Source organism: Trypanosoma brucei (assembly GCF_000002445.2).
Source record: "Trypanosoma brucei brucei TREU927 chromosome 11 chr11_scaffold01 genomic scaffold, whole genome shotgun sequence".
NCBI classification, from domain to species: domain Eukaryota; phylum Euglenozoa; class Kinetoplastea; order Trypanosomatida; family Trypanosomatidae; genus Trypanosoma; species Trypanosoma brucei.
The window spans coordinates 4,013,839-4,033,910 of record NT_165288.1 but is presented as its reverse complement, the minus strand read 5'-3'; the positions used below and the strand labels follow the sequence as shown (position 1 = coordinate 4,033,910).

The 20,072-nt window shown below is 48.8% G+C and overlaps 4 protein-coding genes across 4 annotated transcripts, besides 2 other annotated features; all 4 read left to right on the top strand.

The window, feature by feature from the left end:
* Nucleotides 1-298: 298 nt before the first annotated feature.
* Tb11.01.7050 (hypothetical protein, conserved) lies at nucleotides 299-3,940 on the top strand (the record flags this gene model as incomplete). Its single annotated transcript, XM_824505.1, has 1 exon — nucleotides 299-3,940. One exon carries the CDS (start codon nucleotides 299-301, stop codon nucleotides 3,938-3,940), a length of 3,642 nt encoding a protein of 1,213 aa, XP_829598.1.
* Nucleotides 3,941-5,210: 1,270 nt separating this feature from the next.
* On the top strand, nucleotides 5,211-5,717 carry Tb11.01.7040 (hypothetical protein; the record flags this gene model as incomplete). The annotated part of the gene is made up of 1 exon (XM_824504.1): nucleotides 5,211-5,717. One exon carries the CDS (start codon nucleotides 5,211-5,213, stop codon nucleotides 5,715-5,717), a length of 507 nt encoding a protein of 168 aa, XP_829597.1.
* A 2,610-nt stretch (nucleotides 5,718-8,327) lies between these two features.
* Nucleotides 8,328-10,343: a repeat region.
* Nucleotides 10,344-10,555: a repeat region.
* Nucleotides 10,556-11,613: 1,058 nt separating this feature from the next.
* Nucleotides 11,614-12,105, top strand: Tb11.01.7030 (hypothetical protein; the record flags this gene model as incomplete). Its single annotated transcript, XM_824503.1, has 1 exon — nucleotides 11,614-12,105. The coding sequence occupies one exon, from the start codon at nucleotides 11,614-11,616 to the stop codon at nucleotides 12,103-12,105; it is 492 nt and encodes a 163-aa protein (XP_829596.1).
* Nucleotides 12,106-16,630: 4,525 nt separating this feature from the next.
* On the top strand, nucleotides 16,631-19,849 carry Tb11.01.7010 (hypothetical protein, conserved; the record flags this gene model as incomplete). Its single annotated transcript, XM_824502.1, has 1 exon — nucleotides 16,631-19,849. The coding sequence occupies one exon, from the start codon at nucleotides 16,631-16,633 to the stop codon at nucleotides 19,847-19,849; it is 3,219 nt and encodes a 1,072-aa protein (XP_829595.1).
* Between the last annotated feature and the right edge of the window lie 223 nt (nucleotides 19,850-20,072).

Sequence of the window (20,072 nt, the reverse complement as noted above, 5' to 3'; positions counted from 1 at the left end):
GTTGTTATATTCCTTCCGTTTAAACGAGAGAACGCTAAATATTTTTCCATGCTACTGCCATCCAATCACATTTCACGGACAGTGACGTATGTTTCCCCCCTTCTGACAACGGTCTCGCCCCACCCACGTATTTTCACTTGTATGTGGATTTTTTTTCGGTAATGCTTCGCTGCAGTTTGAAGTAGACACTGTTCCCCAGCGCACAGGTCCAGATTTGCACTACCTATTGTTGTTCATACTTTTTTTTTGATTATTTGACTCTGTAGCTGTGGGTAACTTGGAGATGTTCGAAAATTTGATGCGATGGCTGAATCCTTCGGACGTAACGGCGTTCAAGACCGAGGCAGGTGACCCCGAAGCAGCGACCCTGAAGCGGGCCCAAATGCAGTGCGTGGATGAAACGGTGGATTACACTTCATATCATCTTTGTGCCCATGACCCGGTTCGCCAAGTTGTCCTATGCGTCGGCAATAACGTGCCTGCACTGCTTGTTGCGCGTGGTAGGCGGCAGATGCTGCTGCAGGTCCCAAACTGCGTCCGTTGGATTGACTGTAGCATCTTTTCTGGAACTTCAAGTGTGCTGCTGCTCTCCCCGGAGCGGCTGGTGCTTCTCGACTACGCATTTCATGGGATCTCTTCTGCGTTGTCCCCATGCGGGAAAAGGGGGGTGCTGTTTACCAGTCTTCACGTACCGCAGGGTGTGACGTGGGGCGCAGTAGGCTGTGAGGATGGTACGGTTATGTACTGGAGGCTACAGGAAAGTGGTTCAACTCAGCAGTTGGTGTGGGCGGCACTAACAACGAGCACAATGAATCTTTGCCGCCCCTTTTTCTCAGCAGCTTCAAGTGAGTGGGCACCACGAGGCTACGTGCTTTCTATGAATAGCTGCCCGAGTAATCCGAATACATTTATTGCGGTTGTCGCCGGTGCGGCTGGAGTGTGCAAGTGGTATTTGGACGAAAATCGTCTCAGTCGTTTCTTTTCCCTGCCAGAACCCCAAACGGGGTGTGGTATTACGGCATGCAGGTATACCCCTGGAGCTTCCTTCGTTGTTGCCGCGGCGTTTGACGCTTCCGCCCTTTACATATGGGCGGAAAACGGCAAGAAAGACAAGGAAAGGTCAGTGGCACTCATGTGGAGTGTACAAACCGGATGCCGTCCTTGCTCCCCGGTCGGGGGACCAGACGACGAAGTGGTGTCGTCTACCGGCATGTACATCGCGCACTCCAGCGACCCACCACATGGTGCGCGGTCCGAGAAGAAGTCGCCCCTGCATTTTTTGCTGCACTCCACTTGTGATATTGTGGAACTTGTGATTAACTTGGAAGAGAAGCGATTAATTCAGCGGGAGGACATTTTGTCACACATAAAGGCGAAAATCCTGCCGCTGCAGTGTGAAGGCGATGAATCATCATCACTTGACCTCTGCCGTGTCATTCCATGCGTTGGGCCGGGTTACTGGTTGAGCGAATGGAAGGACTCGGACTTGGACACACTTCTTGTGCTATCTGAAGACCTGGGCCCTCTTTTGGTACGGCGCTCACGATATCAACGAAATGTGGAGTCCGCTGTCCCGTTAAGAAACGTCATGCCCGAACCCTTTCCGTGGGATGAAATGTTGCTGGTGTCCCCCCCCGCGGAGGTTACCAGAGCCATTTGGCATGGCGCTTCTTTACAACCAGACCCGGAAGATCCATGGGCTACTGTCCTAGCCTGCTTGGAGTGCGAAGGCGATGTGGAAGGAAAGGGACTACAGAAAGAAATACTTCTGGGTATGGTTCCGTATTCGGCTACTGGGGCTGTATGCTTCCTTCCCCTAACCAATGAGTGTCTCCCAGTACCGGCTACTGTAATCGAACAGAATACCGCTGCTAACGCCCGCGCGTCATTGCCTACGGGCTCGGCGGTCGTCATACTCGAGGAAGCCCTTCCAAAGCATCCTTGCAGGACTGAGTTTATACTACGCGTTTTGGCTGACGAAATGGGGGTATCAGTAAATGCCGTGCGATTCTCACCACCACATGTGGAACATATTATGACCCTCTCAAAAGAGCAACTCATATTTGGCGGAGCTAGTGTCGGGGACGATGGACAAGATGGAGAAGCTGAGATTATCGCGCGGACCGCAAAGTTGGCAGACTGCCGAATTGAACAGCGGGAACTTACACCGCAAGCCTTCCAGTTGGTGCGTGGTGGGATGAGCATCCTTCTGCAACTGCGTAATGGGAACTTGGTCATCGTTGACCTAAGCGGCGGGGTCACTGGGGAAGGGAATGCGCCCGCCATGGTTCATTATCCGGGAGGCCTATTTCCAGCGGGCGCATCTGTAACATCTTTTGACACAGTTTGGATGGGTCGAAGTTGTTCAGCCGGCAGTACTGGCCCTGTTTGTGAGGGTAAGAACAGCTTTTTGGCCTTGTTTTGTACTCTCTCAAACGATCGAGGGCTAATAATCTGGAACATGTCCGACATGCAGATGCTCGGCTATCACCGGGAGGATGATGGTAGGTGGAGCTACGACAAAGTCATGTTGTGCAGTTCAACTCCACGGTTTTCGGTATCGGCAGGGGCCGCCAGCCTTGTGGTTAGAGCTCCCCATGCCGATGTTTCAGATGGTAAAAGCGACCCCAGTGCCGAGAAAAATTCTGATTTTCGAGGCACCGTCAGTTTCCGCGATGTATTCGGCCGCGTCATTTTTGCTGTTGAGCTACGGTGGTGTGCAGAACCCCCCGGAGGTTTATGGTACGGGAGAGTTGGTGGGACCGATACGGAGTGGACATTGCTCCCCTCGTCTAATTCAAAAGACCTTCGCCTGAGTGTTGTTGTCTCTGGTGGGGAAGTGGTTGTGAGTGCAGACGGCGAGTACACCTTGAGAGGAGTTGTCACACCAGGTAGTCGAATTGTCGCGGTGGAAGTGAATCCCGGATGGCCCTATGATGCCTTGCAGTGTGATCTTCATGCAGAAGACGAGCAGGAAAAACAGGAAGAGGAAAGAAGCCGCCTGAGAAACGTACTGGGTGAAGACTCCCCGCCTGACACAACGGTTGTTCTTTGGAATGGACGCAAGGTTCACTTATATCTTGCTGAGCGGCTTTTGTCGGGAGAAGCTCCATCGAACCGCATGCAACCCCCTGTGGTGGGGCGGGGACGCTCCGTTGAGCATGTGGGGGTTTGCATGTCTCTCCGCGTGGTGGTCGTGATGAGTCGGGACGCAAATGGATGGCGATGGTTCAACGTATTAGACCTCGAGAGTGGTCAGCGACTGGCGGAGCATACGATGCTCTGTCTTTGTGATGAAAACGACCTCCGCCTCCACACACACTACATAGAAGGAAGTGGGCTTCACATCTACGTGGTAGGAGTGTCGGGAGCACTTGGACATCTTATCGTTTCAGCTGAAAGCAATGTTAGTGACCAGCTTCGTTTGACTGCGGAACCTTTGGAAGGCATCCGCCACGTACCCGCACCACCAACCTTCCGGTCTTACTTGCAGTTTTTGCCACCCCCGCCGGCAGTAAAGCAAGAGCAGGGGCTGCTGAAACGGTTGACCACACAGTCCTGGGAGGAGGCAGCTACGAAGATTGAAACAAATGTCTTGGTGAAAAAGATGGAGGGGGCTGCACCACAGCACCCTCGGCCCGATTCCATTGTTGAGAGAGGGAGAGACGGAGCGGTCCTGTCCCAAAGGAGATCTGAAAGGGAGGGAAGCGAGGAAAGGAGAGGAAGCCGGTACAGCGAGCTCAAGGCTGTCGCCGCGCGGGAGAACGTCAGTGTGACCGAGGCGCTGCAGATGATGAGGGAGAACGAAGTCAAGGTGCATGAGCGAGGTGAAAAAATTTCCCAAATTGAAAGTAAATCGCGTGAGTTGGCGCAGGAAGCGACCACGTTTGAGGCATTGGCCCGGAAGTTAAATCAGAAGCAAAAAAATAGCTGGTTCTAACCCTTCCACTCACAGGCTCTTGCGTATTCTCGTGTACGCAAAGCGTCGTCTCCCGGAGAACTGAGTATCCAAGCGCATGCGTCACCACCTGCACACGTTAGCTTTCATTTGTGTAGTGCTTCTAAAAGAAGATTACAACTTTTCGTCTTTACCATTCTCCGCGTGAACTGTCTGCTTTCATTCCCGCACCGACAGTCCCCTCAAACAAACTTGGGGAACAACTTAAAGAGCTGTCGCTTCAACGCTCGCCACACTTTCAAAGACACACATAACACTCTTTTCGTCGTAACTTTTACCCGTCACGTCGCCACCGCCCCCTCACATGCCTCTTATTGAGTAGAATTTGCGCGGCATGATGGGTCCGATTGCGGTGGCGGCTTCCTCTCCCACAGTTATTTGACTCTGATGACAACGTGAACCTCGTTTGTCGCGGGAAGAATATCGATGCTAGTGGAGTTTGGATGTTTGGTGCGCACAGCAAAGATTAAGCAGGATCAAGCATTCATCTGATGCGGGTGCTACTACATTGTGTGAAGTATTTTTTCTCACCCGCCTAGCGAAAGCACCCCCAACGTTCCGATATTTGGTAGGTAGAATTACATTCAGGATATTAGGGCAATTTGTGCGGGTTATGATGGGAGTTGCAACGGCTAGAAAAGCAATGCTTCAACAAACAGGATGCCCTTATCACCAATTCCACGGATAAAGTTCTTGGCCCTGGGGCTGCAGTTCTTTCCGGTGCCCTACCAAACAAACATACGCATGTCAAATAATGTAACAGCTCCCGCGCCAGTTATTACTTTCCACCCAACACATATGTGACCTCGTTCTCCCCTTGGTTTCGCGCCTTCGCCAGTTTTAGGGGGGGTTTAAGCCTTGACGTCAATTGATTAGGTTATTTACTTATTCAGTGTGTGCGTAGGGGGTGGGTGGGACAAAGTAGGTTTGGACGTGTAACACCGAAATCAAGCGGAAGAGGCAGATAATTCCTGGAATGAAAAGGGTATATGCTTGTTATTTCGTGTTACACATATTTTACAGTTGTGGAGCAACGGAAAAAAATACAGGATGGGCTACACAGATAGATATGAACAATCCGGGGGTTTTCGGTTACGAAGTCTTCTATCGCAAGGCACAGATAAAGAGGCAACTATTAGCCAATATCACTCTCTTTGAGTAGCATTCCTATTGGTTGGAACAGCACATTAAGGGAGTAATTGATCCCACGAGTGAGCTGAAGATAAAGGGGAGACGACGGGTGAGGGAATATATGAAGGCGTTAAAGACAAATATTACCGTTTACAGTGTGAGCTTAGGAAGATTGCTAAATGAATTTAACAACCGTTATTTTAGGCTTAAGAAGCGATCTCGTTCAGAGGACCTTAAACGGATGCCGGTACGGGAGGAGGCCTTCTTACGGTTGTTGCCGTGGCATCATAACGTAACGGGAAGTTGCGAATCGGGAGTCTCGGAATCGGATTCAGATCGGGTTAATGGTGATTTAACGCGCTGTCGATTTCTTTTTGGTCGCTGTCAAATGAATGTGGAATACCAGTTTGCATTATCTGTTGGAACACGCAAGGATGTTGCATCATCGAAGTGCACGGGGGAAGGAAGCGAGGGTGGAGCTGTACTCCTTCGTTTCACGAAAATCCCAAACAAAAGCGGGGGTTCATCCACCGTAACATGCAGTATCCGGGTCAATAAAGAAGTGCAATACTTCAATAGGGAGGAGGTGGTGGTGGCGATGAAATTTTGTCGTGAAATTTATGCTTAACTAGGTGAAGCGAACGAATTTCTTGAGACAGAAAAAAAAAGAGTGCATATGGGTCATTATGGCGTTGACGAGGAAAGTAACAGCATGGGTGAAGGGTCACAATGCTTGGTGATAATATGTGCGTTTTGCTTGCTGATGCTCTACATTGTTGGAAGTAAATATTCGCAGTGTAGAATAAAAAACGGGAGAGGGCGTGCATATGGCCAAAAAGGGGGGCAAAGAAGCAGAATCACGTCCAACCAGAGATTTTATTCCACTGTGATAATAGGCACAGCCTCCATTTTGCAGGTTAACCGCATAGTGTGCTGGGGTTGATGCCACTTTTTGCCGTAATTCTTCAGCTTCTGTGGAATTAGCTTGTCGTGTATTGCATAAAAATGTGCCCCCCCCCCTCAAGCCCTAGTTTTCATTAGTCAGTTGGATGGGCTTGCATCTGAATCAACGCGTGTACAAGTTTTCCCTTTGCACCCAATGTTATTTCTCCCTTTAACGCTGAGTCCGAGGTTAGAAAAAGAGGGACTAGGTTGGAAATTGGAGGAGGATGGCAATTCTGTTTGTGGTATCTTCTAAGAAGTAAAAGGTGCGGAGGCTGTCACTTCAAGGGTACGGCAGTGCGTGGTGCGTTTAACCTGCACCGTGGGTCACCATGGTGAACAACAGAGTGTCGGTCGGGTGTTGTACGTACTCGTGATTTGTTGCATCTCACTGCTATGTGAAGGGAAATTGATAATGTAAAGGTACCAAACGCTTTCGGCACTCGCGTTGAAGCCGCCAAGGGGGAGTGTTAGAGCACGTTCAATAAACAGTAAAGTCAGAAGGGAAAAATATTCATAGAACTCGGAGCAGTAGCGTCGTCAGAGTGGAATTCCCGAGAATGAAACGCCTAGAACCTCCTACTTTGGAATCACCCAAGCAAGGGTGTGCTAGGGTGTCATCGCCTAGTGGTTCTCAGCCTCACCTTCCGGTGGATGGAGAGAGTGCACACGCCCAAAGAGGCGGGACTGGGATGCGTTGATAAAGTTGCATATGAAATGGCTGTGGGATACTACCTGACATCGAGGGATACAGGAGAGCATTTCGTAGGCATAAGAGGTTGACTTCATTTTCACAATCACCCAATACACCAACGACTGAGTTTTGTGGGGGGATGGTGCTCCAGTGGTTGGGATGCGCCTCATAAATCAGGTACCTTGGATTTCACTAAGAGGCTCTGCACAAATGTGCCTCCCATAGGGGGCCCGCGAGTGAATGCTCAAGATGAAGGCAAGAAGATTCACACACTTGCGAATGCATAGTGCACAGCACTTTTCCTTCCCCGTCCGTTCAACCGGAACGTGCCCCATTGCCGCTTGATTTTCATTCGCTTGCTTACAGAAGGATCGAGCGGTTCCCTAGAACTTTTTCTCTGCATGAAAACTGTGTAGGTAGGGTGCGCTCTCGTTTCCCTGCGTGCTCATTTCAGGATTTGGTAATCCTTTCGGCCCCTTTTAGCAGCGCAACATTTTGTTTGGGCTCAGAGAGTTGGTGGCGAGCCACAAAACTGTAGTAAGGGATTCCGAGGCTCTCTTCTGCGGCCACGTAGTTGTTCTTCACGATGGGATTTTTCTTGCTTTAATCTGGAAGTTTGAAAAGTTTCAGAAGGGGTTGCTCCGGCTCCTCGGATTGGCCTCCTTCATGTTCCACTGTGCCCATTGGCTCCATTTATTTCATCGCACTTACAAGCTTTGGGTATCAGAATAAATAAGCGAATATCTCCTGGTACTAGGCTATTGGTTCGTTGTGGCCTTTCTTTCCCTCACAATCATGTGCTACTATTTTTTGGTGTCGTGCCAGGGCAGCCTTTCTGAAAAATTGCCTCCGGACACTAGGGACTTTCCGTTACCAGGTTCCACTTCTTTGCGCCTCCATCCGTAATTTTTTTCAGGAGGGTTGTGTCGTGTGTGCTGGACTGCCGCCTGCTGCCGCAATTCATACAAGCAGGGATGCGTGTAAATGCTTGGCCTTCCCCTTCTTGCAGCAACCCCTGGCATCACGATGGCGTGGCTGGCACTGACCTTCTTAGAGTTTCTAAATATCTTTCATACCCATGTTGGGGGCACCTTTTTTGTAACGTTTCAATCACTAGTCAAAGTGTTGTCACTCTTCGCCTTTGTGTAAATGCGCACTTTGCGAGTATCAATGGTTGCGGGTTCTGAAAATTTGCATCCATCGAAACAAGGAAGGGCGCCGCACAGTATTTCCCCCTCTCCTTCCACATCAATGTGGCACAGCTTTACCACTCACTTCCACAGTATTTGCTTCGTTACACCCTCTCGGCGCCGGCTGCCTGAGCGCCTTGGCACGCTTTCCTGTACTTTACGGTGTTCAGAAGAAGCCAAAAGCAGGCAGCGTTTCTCACCTAGAAAACACCACTATAATACGGCTACGGAATTACACAAAACACGGAATACTTGAGGGTTGCATCTTTCTGGAATACAACTATGCACTCTTCGATCCCTGGGAACGCATTATCCGACGATTTCCCACTACAAAGAACACCTCTGTCCATTCACGTAAAGGGGGGTCTATAAAAGTTCTGGCATTGGAACATCAATAGAGTTGCACCACGTTCTAGAGGAAAGTAATCCCAGTATATTCTATAAAACGCTCGTTGATGCATTTTCAACCTTCTGTGCCGTGAATAGAACTAGTATAACAACTGCATAATCAAGGTCCATAAGCTCTACCTTTTACCAACACATCACAGGACAACTTACATGTGTAAGAAGGTAGCGGCATGCTCGTATACTCATTATGGAAGACCTTCTAGCAGAGCCATGAATAGAAGTCATTTCACACGTCTAAGATACGCGGGCCATCGCCCATCTACAAGATAGGATGCAAATTGCCGCTTTCACTAGTAACTCTGTCACGCCACACTTTAATGCTAGGGGTAAATAAGCCAATGCGCGTAACCTGACTTGCGTAACTCATTGGTGCCGGTGCTCTTGCCAACGCGCTTTCCTGATGCCGCACCATCCAACCACATACCAAAGGAGAAACTTTAATGCGGCGCTGCATCAACAACCATTTTCGAGTCAACCAAAAACTGGCCATGGCACCAAGTGCCCGCACTGAGCGGCGAAGCCCGAACATGATGCATCCCCTGTAAAGATGGCGCGGGGTGTACGCATGGATATCACTACACTTCAGCAAATATGTACCATCACCCTATCTTATCCTGTGTAATTTAGCGGAAAAACACAATGGATAACCTGAACCTCCAGTGTCGGATACCTCTTTTTCATGTATGAACAAAACTTAAGTGGGGTGAATTCGGAAGGGAGACCGAGGGAACGTACAAGGAAAAAAAGGGCAGAAATGGCGGAGTTTATGTGGGTTGGGCAAACGATTGACTTCTACCCCACGATCTTATTTCAACCTGCTGGAGCTGCCCCACGAGTGAGTAGGGGAACACCACAGTACAATACAACACTGGGAACACGAACTTTCTTAACCCTGTAGATAAACGCTACTAAGAGCTTGATCTCACTAAATTGAGGAAGGGCTGAGTGCTATGCGGAAGCAACCGCTGGATCCTGTGGCATTGAAGAGGTGGTGTGCACTTTTGTGACGACTAAAGGTTTAAGACCCATATGGGTGATGCATCACCAGCATATGTATATGTATATATACTCCAATGTTTCACAGCACTCCGCTGGCTATGGCGGACGAAGTTTCTGCCAGTGGCCGGTAACGGGTGAGGCACTTCCCTGACCTATGCCCTTCGTCTCTCAAGCGGCATAGCTACTCACAATAGTTAGTGTTTATAAACACAAAAATGATATAGCTCCGAACGATAACACTTTTTCAACTCATGATATCACCGCATCAGCTACCACGTGTCTCGGCGGCTGCCTCCCCTTATCTGGGCAGCGAAACACAGTAACATCCCAGAAACAAATAATTTACGCTCTTGCTTTAACTGTTTGATATGAGTCCGTAGAAGAGAATCGAAACATCAAAACAGAATCATGTGTCGTCTGAACATCCATGCCCTAGCAGCTTGTAAGAAAATGAAATATGAAAACTCATACGAACTACTGACGCTCACGAGGTGCCTATGAAGATCGGTGGAAAGAACCGTTAAGGTTCGGCTTACAACACAGCATTTGGAACTTCAACAAAGTTGCCGCACAGCAATACGGCTTCAACAATTGCTAGCAGCCCTTAGTCGGATCTTACCGCCATCGCGTATGTCCATGAGGGCTGTCGACGTTGCGCAAACCTCCGATGCGGCTGTAAACCCCTCTCCCACGCTTGAATAAGACTCATACGTGCGGAAGATTACAAAGATATGAAAATGGAAGTGTGGGACAGGCAGGTTGCACAACGATTCAGTGGAAACAGTGTACAATCACCGCCTGGTGGATGCCACGGATTATGAACCGAGAAATCTGTATTGTTTGGAAAGAAATATGTGGTCGCTTCGACAACATGCAACGGCAACAGACTGATATTCGTGAAGCGGGCAAATGCAGCCCCATCGGCCCGCAGTAACCCAACAGAATCCCTGACAATAGAAAAGGGTGCGAGAATGTCACTGGATGTTTTCCAAACGTACACAACGTCATAGGGAAAACTCCGGATACCGTCGATGGCAACGCTGTCACGTGCCCAGGGACCGACAAATGAAAAACGGTGTCCCAGCAAGACGCTTCTGATCCCCGTGCTGTATGACGCTGTAGCCGGAGCACAGCAGTGTTCCCCATGAAAGGAACGCTGCTGGCTCTTGGCTTCCCCCGATGATACGGGAGACTGGACCCTGGCACCACGTTGAGGTGGCCGGCATCGCCAGGGGGTTCTAGTGCATTAAGTTGGCGCCGGTGGACTTCACTTGCTAGTCAGACGCGCGCCGCGGCGGCGGTGTGCTCAATGCGCGCGCTACAGCGTGCAATCGGATGAGCCGTACACTTGATAAGAGGGGGGCCAGCACTTCCATGCGACACTCGAAGGCATAAGCCAGCGCAACGACTGGGGGGAAACGTTGTCGCACTTACTGAACCGCTGCTGGTTGGAACGTTCTCGTCGTGAACAATGTTTTGTAAAGGGCCCGATCGTACGATTTATGCGGGTTCGAGAAAGTCTGCATGGTCTCTCCCCCCGCAGTGGAACGGTGCCGCCGAGTGCCGCGCCCGTCCCCCACTTGCGTCGCGTTTGCTTAGCCCCATGTGGGGTTTGGAAACACAGGCGCATCCCACAATGGTCGCAAACGAAGGGCCGCCGACGCCTAAGGGCAAGAGAAATGAGAATGGGAGGGAGAGGCCCTGAAGAAAAGTGATGGAAACAGTGGGCGAGAGGATGGTTAGGCGCCGTCCCCGCCACGAGCCCAGTGGCGTTCTTCCAGGGGTGTGTAGGTGGTAATTCGGTGCCGTTGGTGTTGTTGTTGGTGACTCCGCTCCCGCGAAGCCGCTAGCTGCGATATTTGTCCCTCTGTGGATGTGCTGCGCCGCCCGCGGCGGACCAAGACCTCGGTCTTTCCTCCACAGGATAATTATGGTGAGGTGGTTGTGAGTAGTTGTCTCGCCTTACCTTGGGGAGGTGCGGAGCCCTGGCTCTGTGTTGAAGTGGTCAGAATCGATTTGTTTTTCTGCTACTCCGGCCGCTTCCCATGTGGTTCACCTTTGGCCTAGTTTCTTGTATGCCTTTAGGGGCAACATGGGAGCTCATGTATCGCTATTAATTCTCAGGGGGAAGGAGGGGGAGGAATCTGGTTTCTGCTCCCCTGTTTTGACTCTTTTGCATCCGGCAGTGTTGTTTCCATTGGAAAAATAGGATGAACCTGGCTGAACGGTCAATTAACTGGGTGCTGAGGGGCAGCAGGGACAAGGGGCTTAAAGGGTAGAAAGGTTGTGCAATGACATTCCCCTCTGTACAATCATCTGTGCACCTTTATTCAAACGTGGTAGAACTTGCTATTCGGTATACAGATCTGTGTGCCCTTTGTGGTCGTAAAGCGCATGAAGGGGAAAACGGCTCCACTAAAGGCGATAGAGCTGAGACTTCGGGAAGTTGGCATTTTCACCTAGCGCGGTCGAAAGAACCGATTGCCGTTTCCTGTCTCCATGCAATAATGCAGCGGACAAATATCTTGGGTGGACGCGTCAATCTTTTTTTTACTTTTGAACGGGTGCCACCCTTTGGTGGTCACAAGAGTCGTGCTGTCATACAACTTGCATCCTTTCATTACTCGAAGAACATGCGCTTATGTCTGAATGTAGCCTATCTACCTCAAGAAGAGGTTCGTTTGAAGACCGTTCGAGCACATGTAGACAGTGATTGTAATGTCTTGGAAGTTGCTTGTTGGCGAGTTTTCGTATTTCTTGGGCGCTCCACTACTTTCCATTAGGTATAAGAGCGATATGTGGGTTGGCAAAGTATATGGTGAAGCGGAAGTCATATGTGACACCACAACTCCAGTATTGACGTCACCACGTTATTTTCATGTCTTCACACGTTCCCCCCTGCACAACCAACCTTTTGTGTGGTGAGCACTTGTCTGCGAGTTGGCCAGGGGGTCTTATTTCTCATTTATTGGCTGCGCAACGCTTAGTTTGTTGAGTCAAAATTCACTCTTCCCGGAAATGATCCAAAATAATTTGTAACGTCCCTCTAAAACTGATGTTGCGTATGTTATTTGTTGCTCACGGGTTGTACCACCCCTGTGTAATGGTTCCGTGGCGCCAGTTTTGTGATGAGAAGAAGTCGACGTATGAGAGTGGAATAATAACGACGCAACAGTTACGATGTCGTACCGTTTCAGGTGGTAAGGAGGAAGGGCGTATATACGAAGGGGCCAGTCTCATCAAAGAGGGTTGCACTATCTCCCTCTTCAGTAGATAAAATGCATTTCCCGACATATGTCATCCGGCAGAAAGCGTTTGTGTCGTTGCACGACGGTGCCACCCATCGGTGCACAGTGCCTTTGGTTGTATATGTCCTCGTTATTTGAAGTAATGCATCTGTTTGGCTTATGTAACAAATGTTGCTAATGATCTTTATGAACCTTGGTTTCCTGAAGTTTGTAGGAAAACTCGAGATTAAACCTACGAAAATTTGACCTGCTAATGTTAATTTTCTTCTTCAGTATTTCATCAGGAGTCTCAGGCTTGGCATGCTGCATCACCGAAAAAGACGTCAGAATTTTGACGTTACCACACACCTTTGAGTGTATTGTGTGTGATATTTGGGGGGGGGGGAGGCAGAGGAGGAGGCGGTTTCGTGGCTTTGTATTTGTGTGCTGTTGGCGCAGCTGTTGCCCTGTTTGCGACAAACTGGAAGATTATCTGCAAGGTGCGTGTAATGGGAAGCGACAGCTGCCGAGGGTGGGGTTTTCGTCCTTCTTTCACCTTCGACGTTTTTGACATCACGGAAATTACCGGTAAGCAGGGCTGAGTAACTCATATCTCTGCAAACTTGTTTCCGACGGTGAGCTATGGGGTAATGAACTTATGCAATGGTCTGAAGGTTTTGTAGCATCGTCGTTTGGTGCCCTTCCTATGATTTGTGCCGTGGTGAAGAAGTGTCGTTTGATCATCGGACACACGGAGTTGCGCTTCGTATTTTTTCGGGATTGATGTACCGCTCCACCGCTATGTCAAAACTAAACTCACGTTTGCCGTGATTTTTTTTTCCTGACTCAATCATCCTTTTCTTCATGTTGTGGATCTAATTCACTCTCTCTGCATTGTGGACATGTTTTCTGTTACTAGATATCTTGATTTCCCCACTGATCTCAGGTGACTTGATAAGTTGGTAGGTATACCGCCTGAAGTTGCTTGCTTGAAAAGGCGTACTATGCAAGTAGTAACAGTTCTAGCTACCTCACTTTCCCAGGGCTATTTTTTCTTTATTGAGGTATAATGGAAGTTGCTATTCGTACGACCAGTGAAAATCGTTGATTTTCTGGGCGCATTTAATTTTTCCTTGATTGTTTGACACTTCCATCCGCTTTCGTCCATTTAGTTAATAAATGGATATATCTTATCCTTCACATCAACCTGCGTGGCAATTCCTTAGCAAATACTGTCTTGGTGTATCGATAAATAAAAATTTCTGTCGCATAGTACGTGGAGGAACGTGCGTGGTTTACAAAAGACTTCCCTGTTGTTTATTTGGATTTTTCTCTTCGTCGTTGCTGATGCGTTTAATTTTTTGTCAACACGTTTCCTTGCGTTTCCAATTTACCCACTATATAAGTACGCACATTCATATGCACAAACGCACGTACACATATACACATAACCTGGGGGTGCTTAACTGCCAGTTATTTATAATAATGGGATCGTTTTTTTTGAAGCTGAGCTGTGATGCGACCGCTTAAACACAATGTACCTATGGATGTTTGCCCCTACTTGCACGCACATCAATTCTTAAACATAACAACCTCTTACTTTTTGATTCTTTTTAGGGGTTGATAGACGTAACTACAATGGAGGTATCGGCGGATACACAGGCTCTTAGTGAGGCTATGATGATTCGGCTGATTGAAGAGCAGATTTGGTGCGGATATGAGGATGTCGAGACAGCTGTCAATGCATCGTGTGAGGGAGAAAATGTCACATATTTGCGTGAAAACGTCTTCCCAACACTCGTTCCAGCCCTGTACGAATTAGTAAAGCGTCAGCAGCAGTGCGCTTTGGAACCCGACGAGGTTTCCCATCGCTACGGACCTACTGGAAATACGCACCCTATATCTTGGCTATCCCAGTACCTTCTTAGAAACAATACGCGGCACAGCAAAAAAATATGTGGACATCCTTATGTTATGGTCAACAACGAGTTGCTTAGGAAGGAAAAAGGAACAAGAACGAAAGAATCGTGATATATGTATTTTATGTCGTTTCTTCCACTTCTTTGGCTAAGAAGGTACTCTCTTATTTTGTGTTCCTTGTTTTTTTCTTGGGTAACCGGGCTCTACTAGAAGTGTCGCCTCTTCACGCACTATCTTCTCATGTGATAATGCCAAAATTACAACCTGCAACAAATGGGACGACCTTGCTTTCAAAAATTTGTGACCCTGCTTTTGCCATATATACAGCTTTTCCAAAGGACATTGCGCCGCGACCAAGTGTTAGTTTTTTTCTCGTTGTTGAATATTGTGTGTAGTTTGCATGCGCAAAACTGTGTTCTTTTCTACGTAGCGAGGGAGGGTTTCTATCACTCGTTCATGCCGTTGGAACCCACGCTAACGCCGGAGCCTGCCCACTGCAGAGTACCGCTGTAGGTTATTGAAGGTGTGATTGCGTAATTTTGCTGGACTAGTTTATACAGTATGACTAAACGGGATTATCATGGATACAGGTGATAAAGAAGGGCGCTACAATGTGTCATACGTTTGTCGTATGCTGTCACGGCTTCCGAGACCCTCGCCCCAGGCCAGCGGATGAAGAAATTTACTTCTCTCACGCATTTGCACACCCGATCTTCTATTATGGTTCGAGCAGGGGACAGCTTGACAGAATAGTGACCTACCTCTCGAGTACCTGCAGCTTTTACTGCTACAGGGTTAAGGGTGGAGACTACATTGTACAATCGTTTCTAGAAAGTTAAATTTTCTGGAATCTTGTTAGGTAACGGTCCCAAGGGATTAGCCTCCTCACATTCTGTGTACTAAACTCTGCAGCTTAAATTTTAAAAAAGTTCGTACTGTTGTGTGTACGCTCGCATTTATACAATAAAATGGCTGTTGTGCATTCTTGATCACGCAGTGATGCGAGAAATGATGTTGCTACCGAATACAGTCGTCTCGGTTTCGGCACCACAAGTGACGTTACCCGGTGCACACTTGTATCTATACTTGTTCCACTATCATACGCACTTCCAGTGACCTCGGTTGCCGAAGTTATGCGATGTTCTGTGCAGTGACAGTTTTCGTTTTCCGCGGTGGGTCACGGACGTACCATATGCTGTTGTATGACTGAACCCACGTAGACGACAAAGCAAAGATGGGCTCTTCGTAAGTGGTTTATCTGACCCTCAGATGGAGCGGTCAGAGCATTTTGAACAACTTACAGGCGCAGTGTGACATATCCTTTGACTGTAACTGAACTGGTGCAACTCACAGGATAGCTACTCTCCCACCAATTTTTCTCGGATAACAGTTTTTTTTATTTCGAAATTAATTGCATGTGGCCTGCTCTCCCTCTATGTAAACTGTGTTCTAACGTGCGTGAAACACTTACCATGTTGCCTGTTTTTTCCGTTTTGCAAGTTGCTACGCCGGGGGTTTGTCTACGACCACGGACACATCAACCATCTTTTTGTTTTAGCATGGAAGTAATATATGCTACTATGAAACAAATAACAGCATATTTTCTACTGCCTGTCCTGCTTTTGTTATTAGTTCGTGTTTTTACACAGTCTCTTTTTTTTTTCGTGTGTTGGTTTGGTTTCTACGGCGATTCCACGTCCTCTTAGTTTATTTATCGACTGCATAATTATGAACCCCCTGTATTTACACAGTAGTTTATTTTGGGTAATGCTTCTGGGGCATTGCTTCCCTTTTAAAACAAATTGTTGCTGTTACTTCTGCTACCGTTTTCGCTTCAATATGAATTGGTGCGCAACTCTCCCCCCCCCCCAACAGCACACCAATCAAATTTTCTCTGAAACACTTTTTCTCCACTTGGGTTTACCGCGTGGTATAGCCACGAGTACGATTGCAAACGTAAGGTGTGAACAAAGGGAGACAGCTGTAAACCGGAAGAGAAATTAAGGAGTAAGAAGGAAATAAGAAAGAAACAATTGGTTATCTTTAACGAAATAAACATCGACCTTGTGAACGTCCAGGGGAACGATCAAAGGGACAGAACGGGAGAGTCTTTCCCTTTTCTTGTAAAAAGATTTCTTAAGATCAAAAGTATCTACATCCCATGAACCAAGAGCAGCTGAACCAGCTTGTCACCAACCTGCTCTCCGCGGACAATGAGGTTCGAAAATCCGCAGAGGCTCAGTATGATTCCCTTGTTCACGGGAATGCTACTTGGATGATGTGCTGCTTGTCAGAGCTATGCGCGTCAACGGAAAACACCTCCACTATGCAAATGGGCCTTGTCTTGTTAAAAAAACTTTTTGGAAATAAATCTGACTGTTTTGACACAGCAGACGCTGAGACGCAGAACGCTGTAAAGGGTTTGATGCTACAGGTGCTGGGGAAAGCAGCATTTGGTGCACAGCGTGCATTGGCTGCTGCCTGTGTGAGTGCCCTTGTTGTTAAGTTGAAAAACATAGAAAAGGAATGGGATGAGCTTTGGAAGTCTATCTTTCAGATAATTGAAGATTTAGAATCCGCGCATCAGCTGAAAACAATCTGCTGTGAGATTATTGCTGCGACGGGTCCTTCCTTAACGGAGCATTTTGAGGCGAATGTGGTTCGGGTAGCGGCAGGCCTGAAGAACTGCCTTCTCGACCCGTCCGTGGATTCGCGAAAAGCAGCTTTGGATGCGATTTTTAATCTCACCATGTGCAGACCGTCTCGTGAGCTTGCCGATTTGGTTCCGCTGATACTGCAGGCTGTGCAAGATGCCCTCAACGCATCGAATTGGGGGGACGCGGAAGCTTTAACTGGCAAGTTGGCGGAGGGTGTGTCTCACTCTGCAACGCTTTTTGAGCGGCACACTGCTCCATTGCTGCAAGGGCTGATGGAGGTGGCTTCCGCACCATCTGTGGCACCAGGTGCTCGACACATGGCTATTGAGGCCCTCTTAACCTACTGTGAGAGTGAACCAAAAACAGCGCGGAAGGTACCAGACTTTTCAACATCATTTTTGCGTTTGCTCTTCGAATACACCGTTAACCCCGCGATTCCTGACGACTGGGATGTCAAAGGTGTGAACACTGACGAGGACGATCTTGATGAAGACCTTGACGAGACCGTCGGCAGCAGTGGTATCGACCGATTAGCCTCCGCCCTCGGGGGTAGAAAGCTGGAAGCTCTCGCTCAACAGCTTTTCTCGGAAAACATCCAGTCCCCCGACTGGAAGCAACGTAATGCGGCATTACTTCTAATTACTTATGTCGCTGAAGGGATGTCTTCTGTGCTTGAAAAGCACCTGAAGTCCATTGTTTGCATGGTGCTACCAGCTCTTCGGGATGATATGAAGTATGTCCGTGCGAGTGCGTTGGATTGCCTTACCCAGATGTCTACCGACTTTGCCCCTCAACTCCAGGAGAATCTATGCCACATGATCTTACCTGCTGTCGTTCAGTGCCTCGAGGACCCCATACCTGCCGTAGCAACGAGGGCAGCACGCTGCCTAGACTCTTTCTTTGATCGATGTGAAGAGGATGAAGAGGATAGCCCACACTTCGTTAAAGAATTTGAACGCTATGTCGAGGGGCTATGTGCTTCTCTAGTGTCTCTTCTGAGGCAAACGCCGCATCAGTTTCTCCGTGAAGATTGCCTGGGGGCGCTTTCCTCTATCATATCAACCTGCAAAGACATGCTAAAACCGTATGTTAATAACCTTGTCCCCGTGTTTCAAGAGGTACTGGCAGTTCCTGACTCCCCGGATGTTATTCAAATGAAGTGCAAAGCCATCGAGTGCACAACGCTTCTCGCCTGTGGTGTTGGAAGAGAAGGGTTCGGGCCGTATGCGGAGCATATGTGCAACTACTTGCGTGATCTTCTACAACATCTGTCGCAAGAAGAATGCAAGGACGACATGCGGTTGCGTTATGTCATGCGCGGGTGGACTTGCATGACGGACTGCCTGAGGGAGGATGTGGTCCCTTATCTGCAGGTCGTCCTGCCTGTGCTTCTTTCGATGGTGAATATGGAGTGCGATATGGAGGTGGAAAACGCTGAGGTGGGGGAGGAAGATGACGAGGATGAGCAAGGAAGAAAGAGTGGGGGAGAAGTGGCAACAATGCGGGTTGTTGTCCCTGGCGTGGGTGTGAAAAAGATTAAGCTGCACACCGGTCTTATTGAGGAGAAGGACCTTGCGGCTAGTGTACTCAGCGCCATGCTCACGTACTTAGGAAAGCACCTAGGGCCGCACCTCCCGGCAATCGCAGAATCCGCAGTGAAGTTGCTCAGTTTCCAGTCAAACTCATCTATTCGCGAGAGTGGGGCGGCGATTTTGGATGAGGTTCTAAACGCTTATGAAGTTGATGAGCGGGCTCACTTGGCTGTTGCCATCATGGATCCGTTGTTGAACCAGTTCGCCGACGAGGATGAGTTGGATGCGTCAAGTGCGATGTCGGTGGTGATTAGCCGTTGCATTGACAGTGCCCCAGGCCTTGTCTCACAAGATACGGTTACCGTTATTGGTGAAAAGGTTCTCGCTGTGCTAGAACGGGCCATGGAGAATCGGGTGCAAAGTTTGGAGAGCCAGGTTGGTGAGAACGACGAGGACGAGCTGGATAGGCTTCAGGGTGAGGAGGAAGAGGCCGACACACTCATTTCGGACACCTGCAATGTCCTCGATAAAATGCTTGAGCGGGCGGGTGACGTATTTGCCCCTGTCTTCTTGGTCATGTTCGCACCCGTTCTAGAGAAACTGCTGCAGAAGAATGAGAAGGATTCCGTGGTTACTTGCGGTCTCGCGCTGCTTTGCGGATTAGTGGAGCATGCGCCGAATCATATTGGAAGCTTCATCCCGACAATTGTCGAGAGTTGTTTGGACTTCGCGCAGAGCCGTGAAGACTGTGATCTCTTGCAGTCTGCTTTTTACCTCATGAACTTGTTGTTGCAGTACTTTGGCCGTAACCCCGACCCGAGTACACCGGAGTTCGTGCATCGGGTAAGTTCTCTCTTCACTCGCTTCATTGCTGTTCAGCGCACAGGAGACTATGAGTCTACTACGTGCAACGCGGTAAGTGCAGCGACCACGCTTCTTTCCTTGTTTCACTCCACTCTTCCGGAGCAGGGACTGGTGGAGGTTCTTACACTAGTCGTCAGCAACCTTCCCGTTCGAGGCGATGACGTAGAGGCCCGCCGCGTGCACGAGAAGGTGTTAATGTGGGTCGTGCAGCAGCACCCCGTGATTCAGGGCCGAGGTAGGCACGCGGGCGAAATCGTGGCGCGCATGAAGGCGGCCGACCAGGATGTGTTGAACGAAGTAACAAAAAATCAACTTGCAGCGATGTGAGGATCTCAATGAGAAGCGCGGTGGTATTGCCTGGGAGATGGATAACAAGGCGCGAGTCGTCAGTGCAGCGTGGCAAGAGGTCGTATACAGGTTGGTTGTAGAATGAGATTGGTCCCGTAAGACTCTGGAAATTTCTTAACCTTATGCGACGGAAGGAGGAGCGAGGGGAAAATAGTATCAGATTTTTTTTTTTGAGGTGGCGAGCAACGGAAGTACCCCTAAT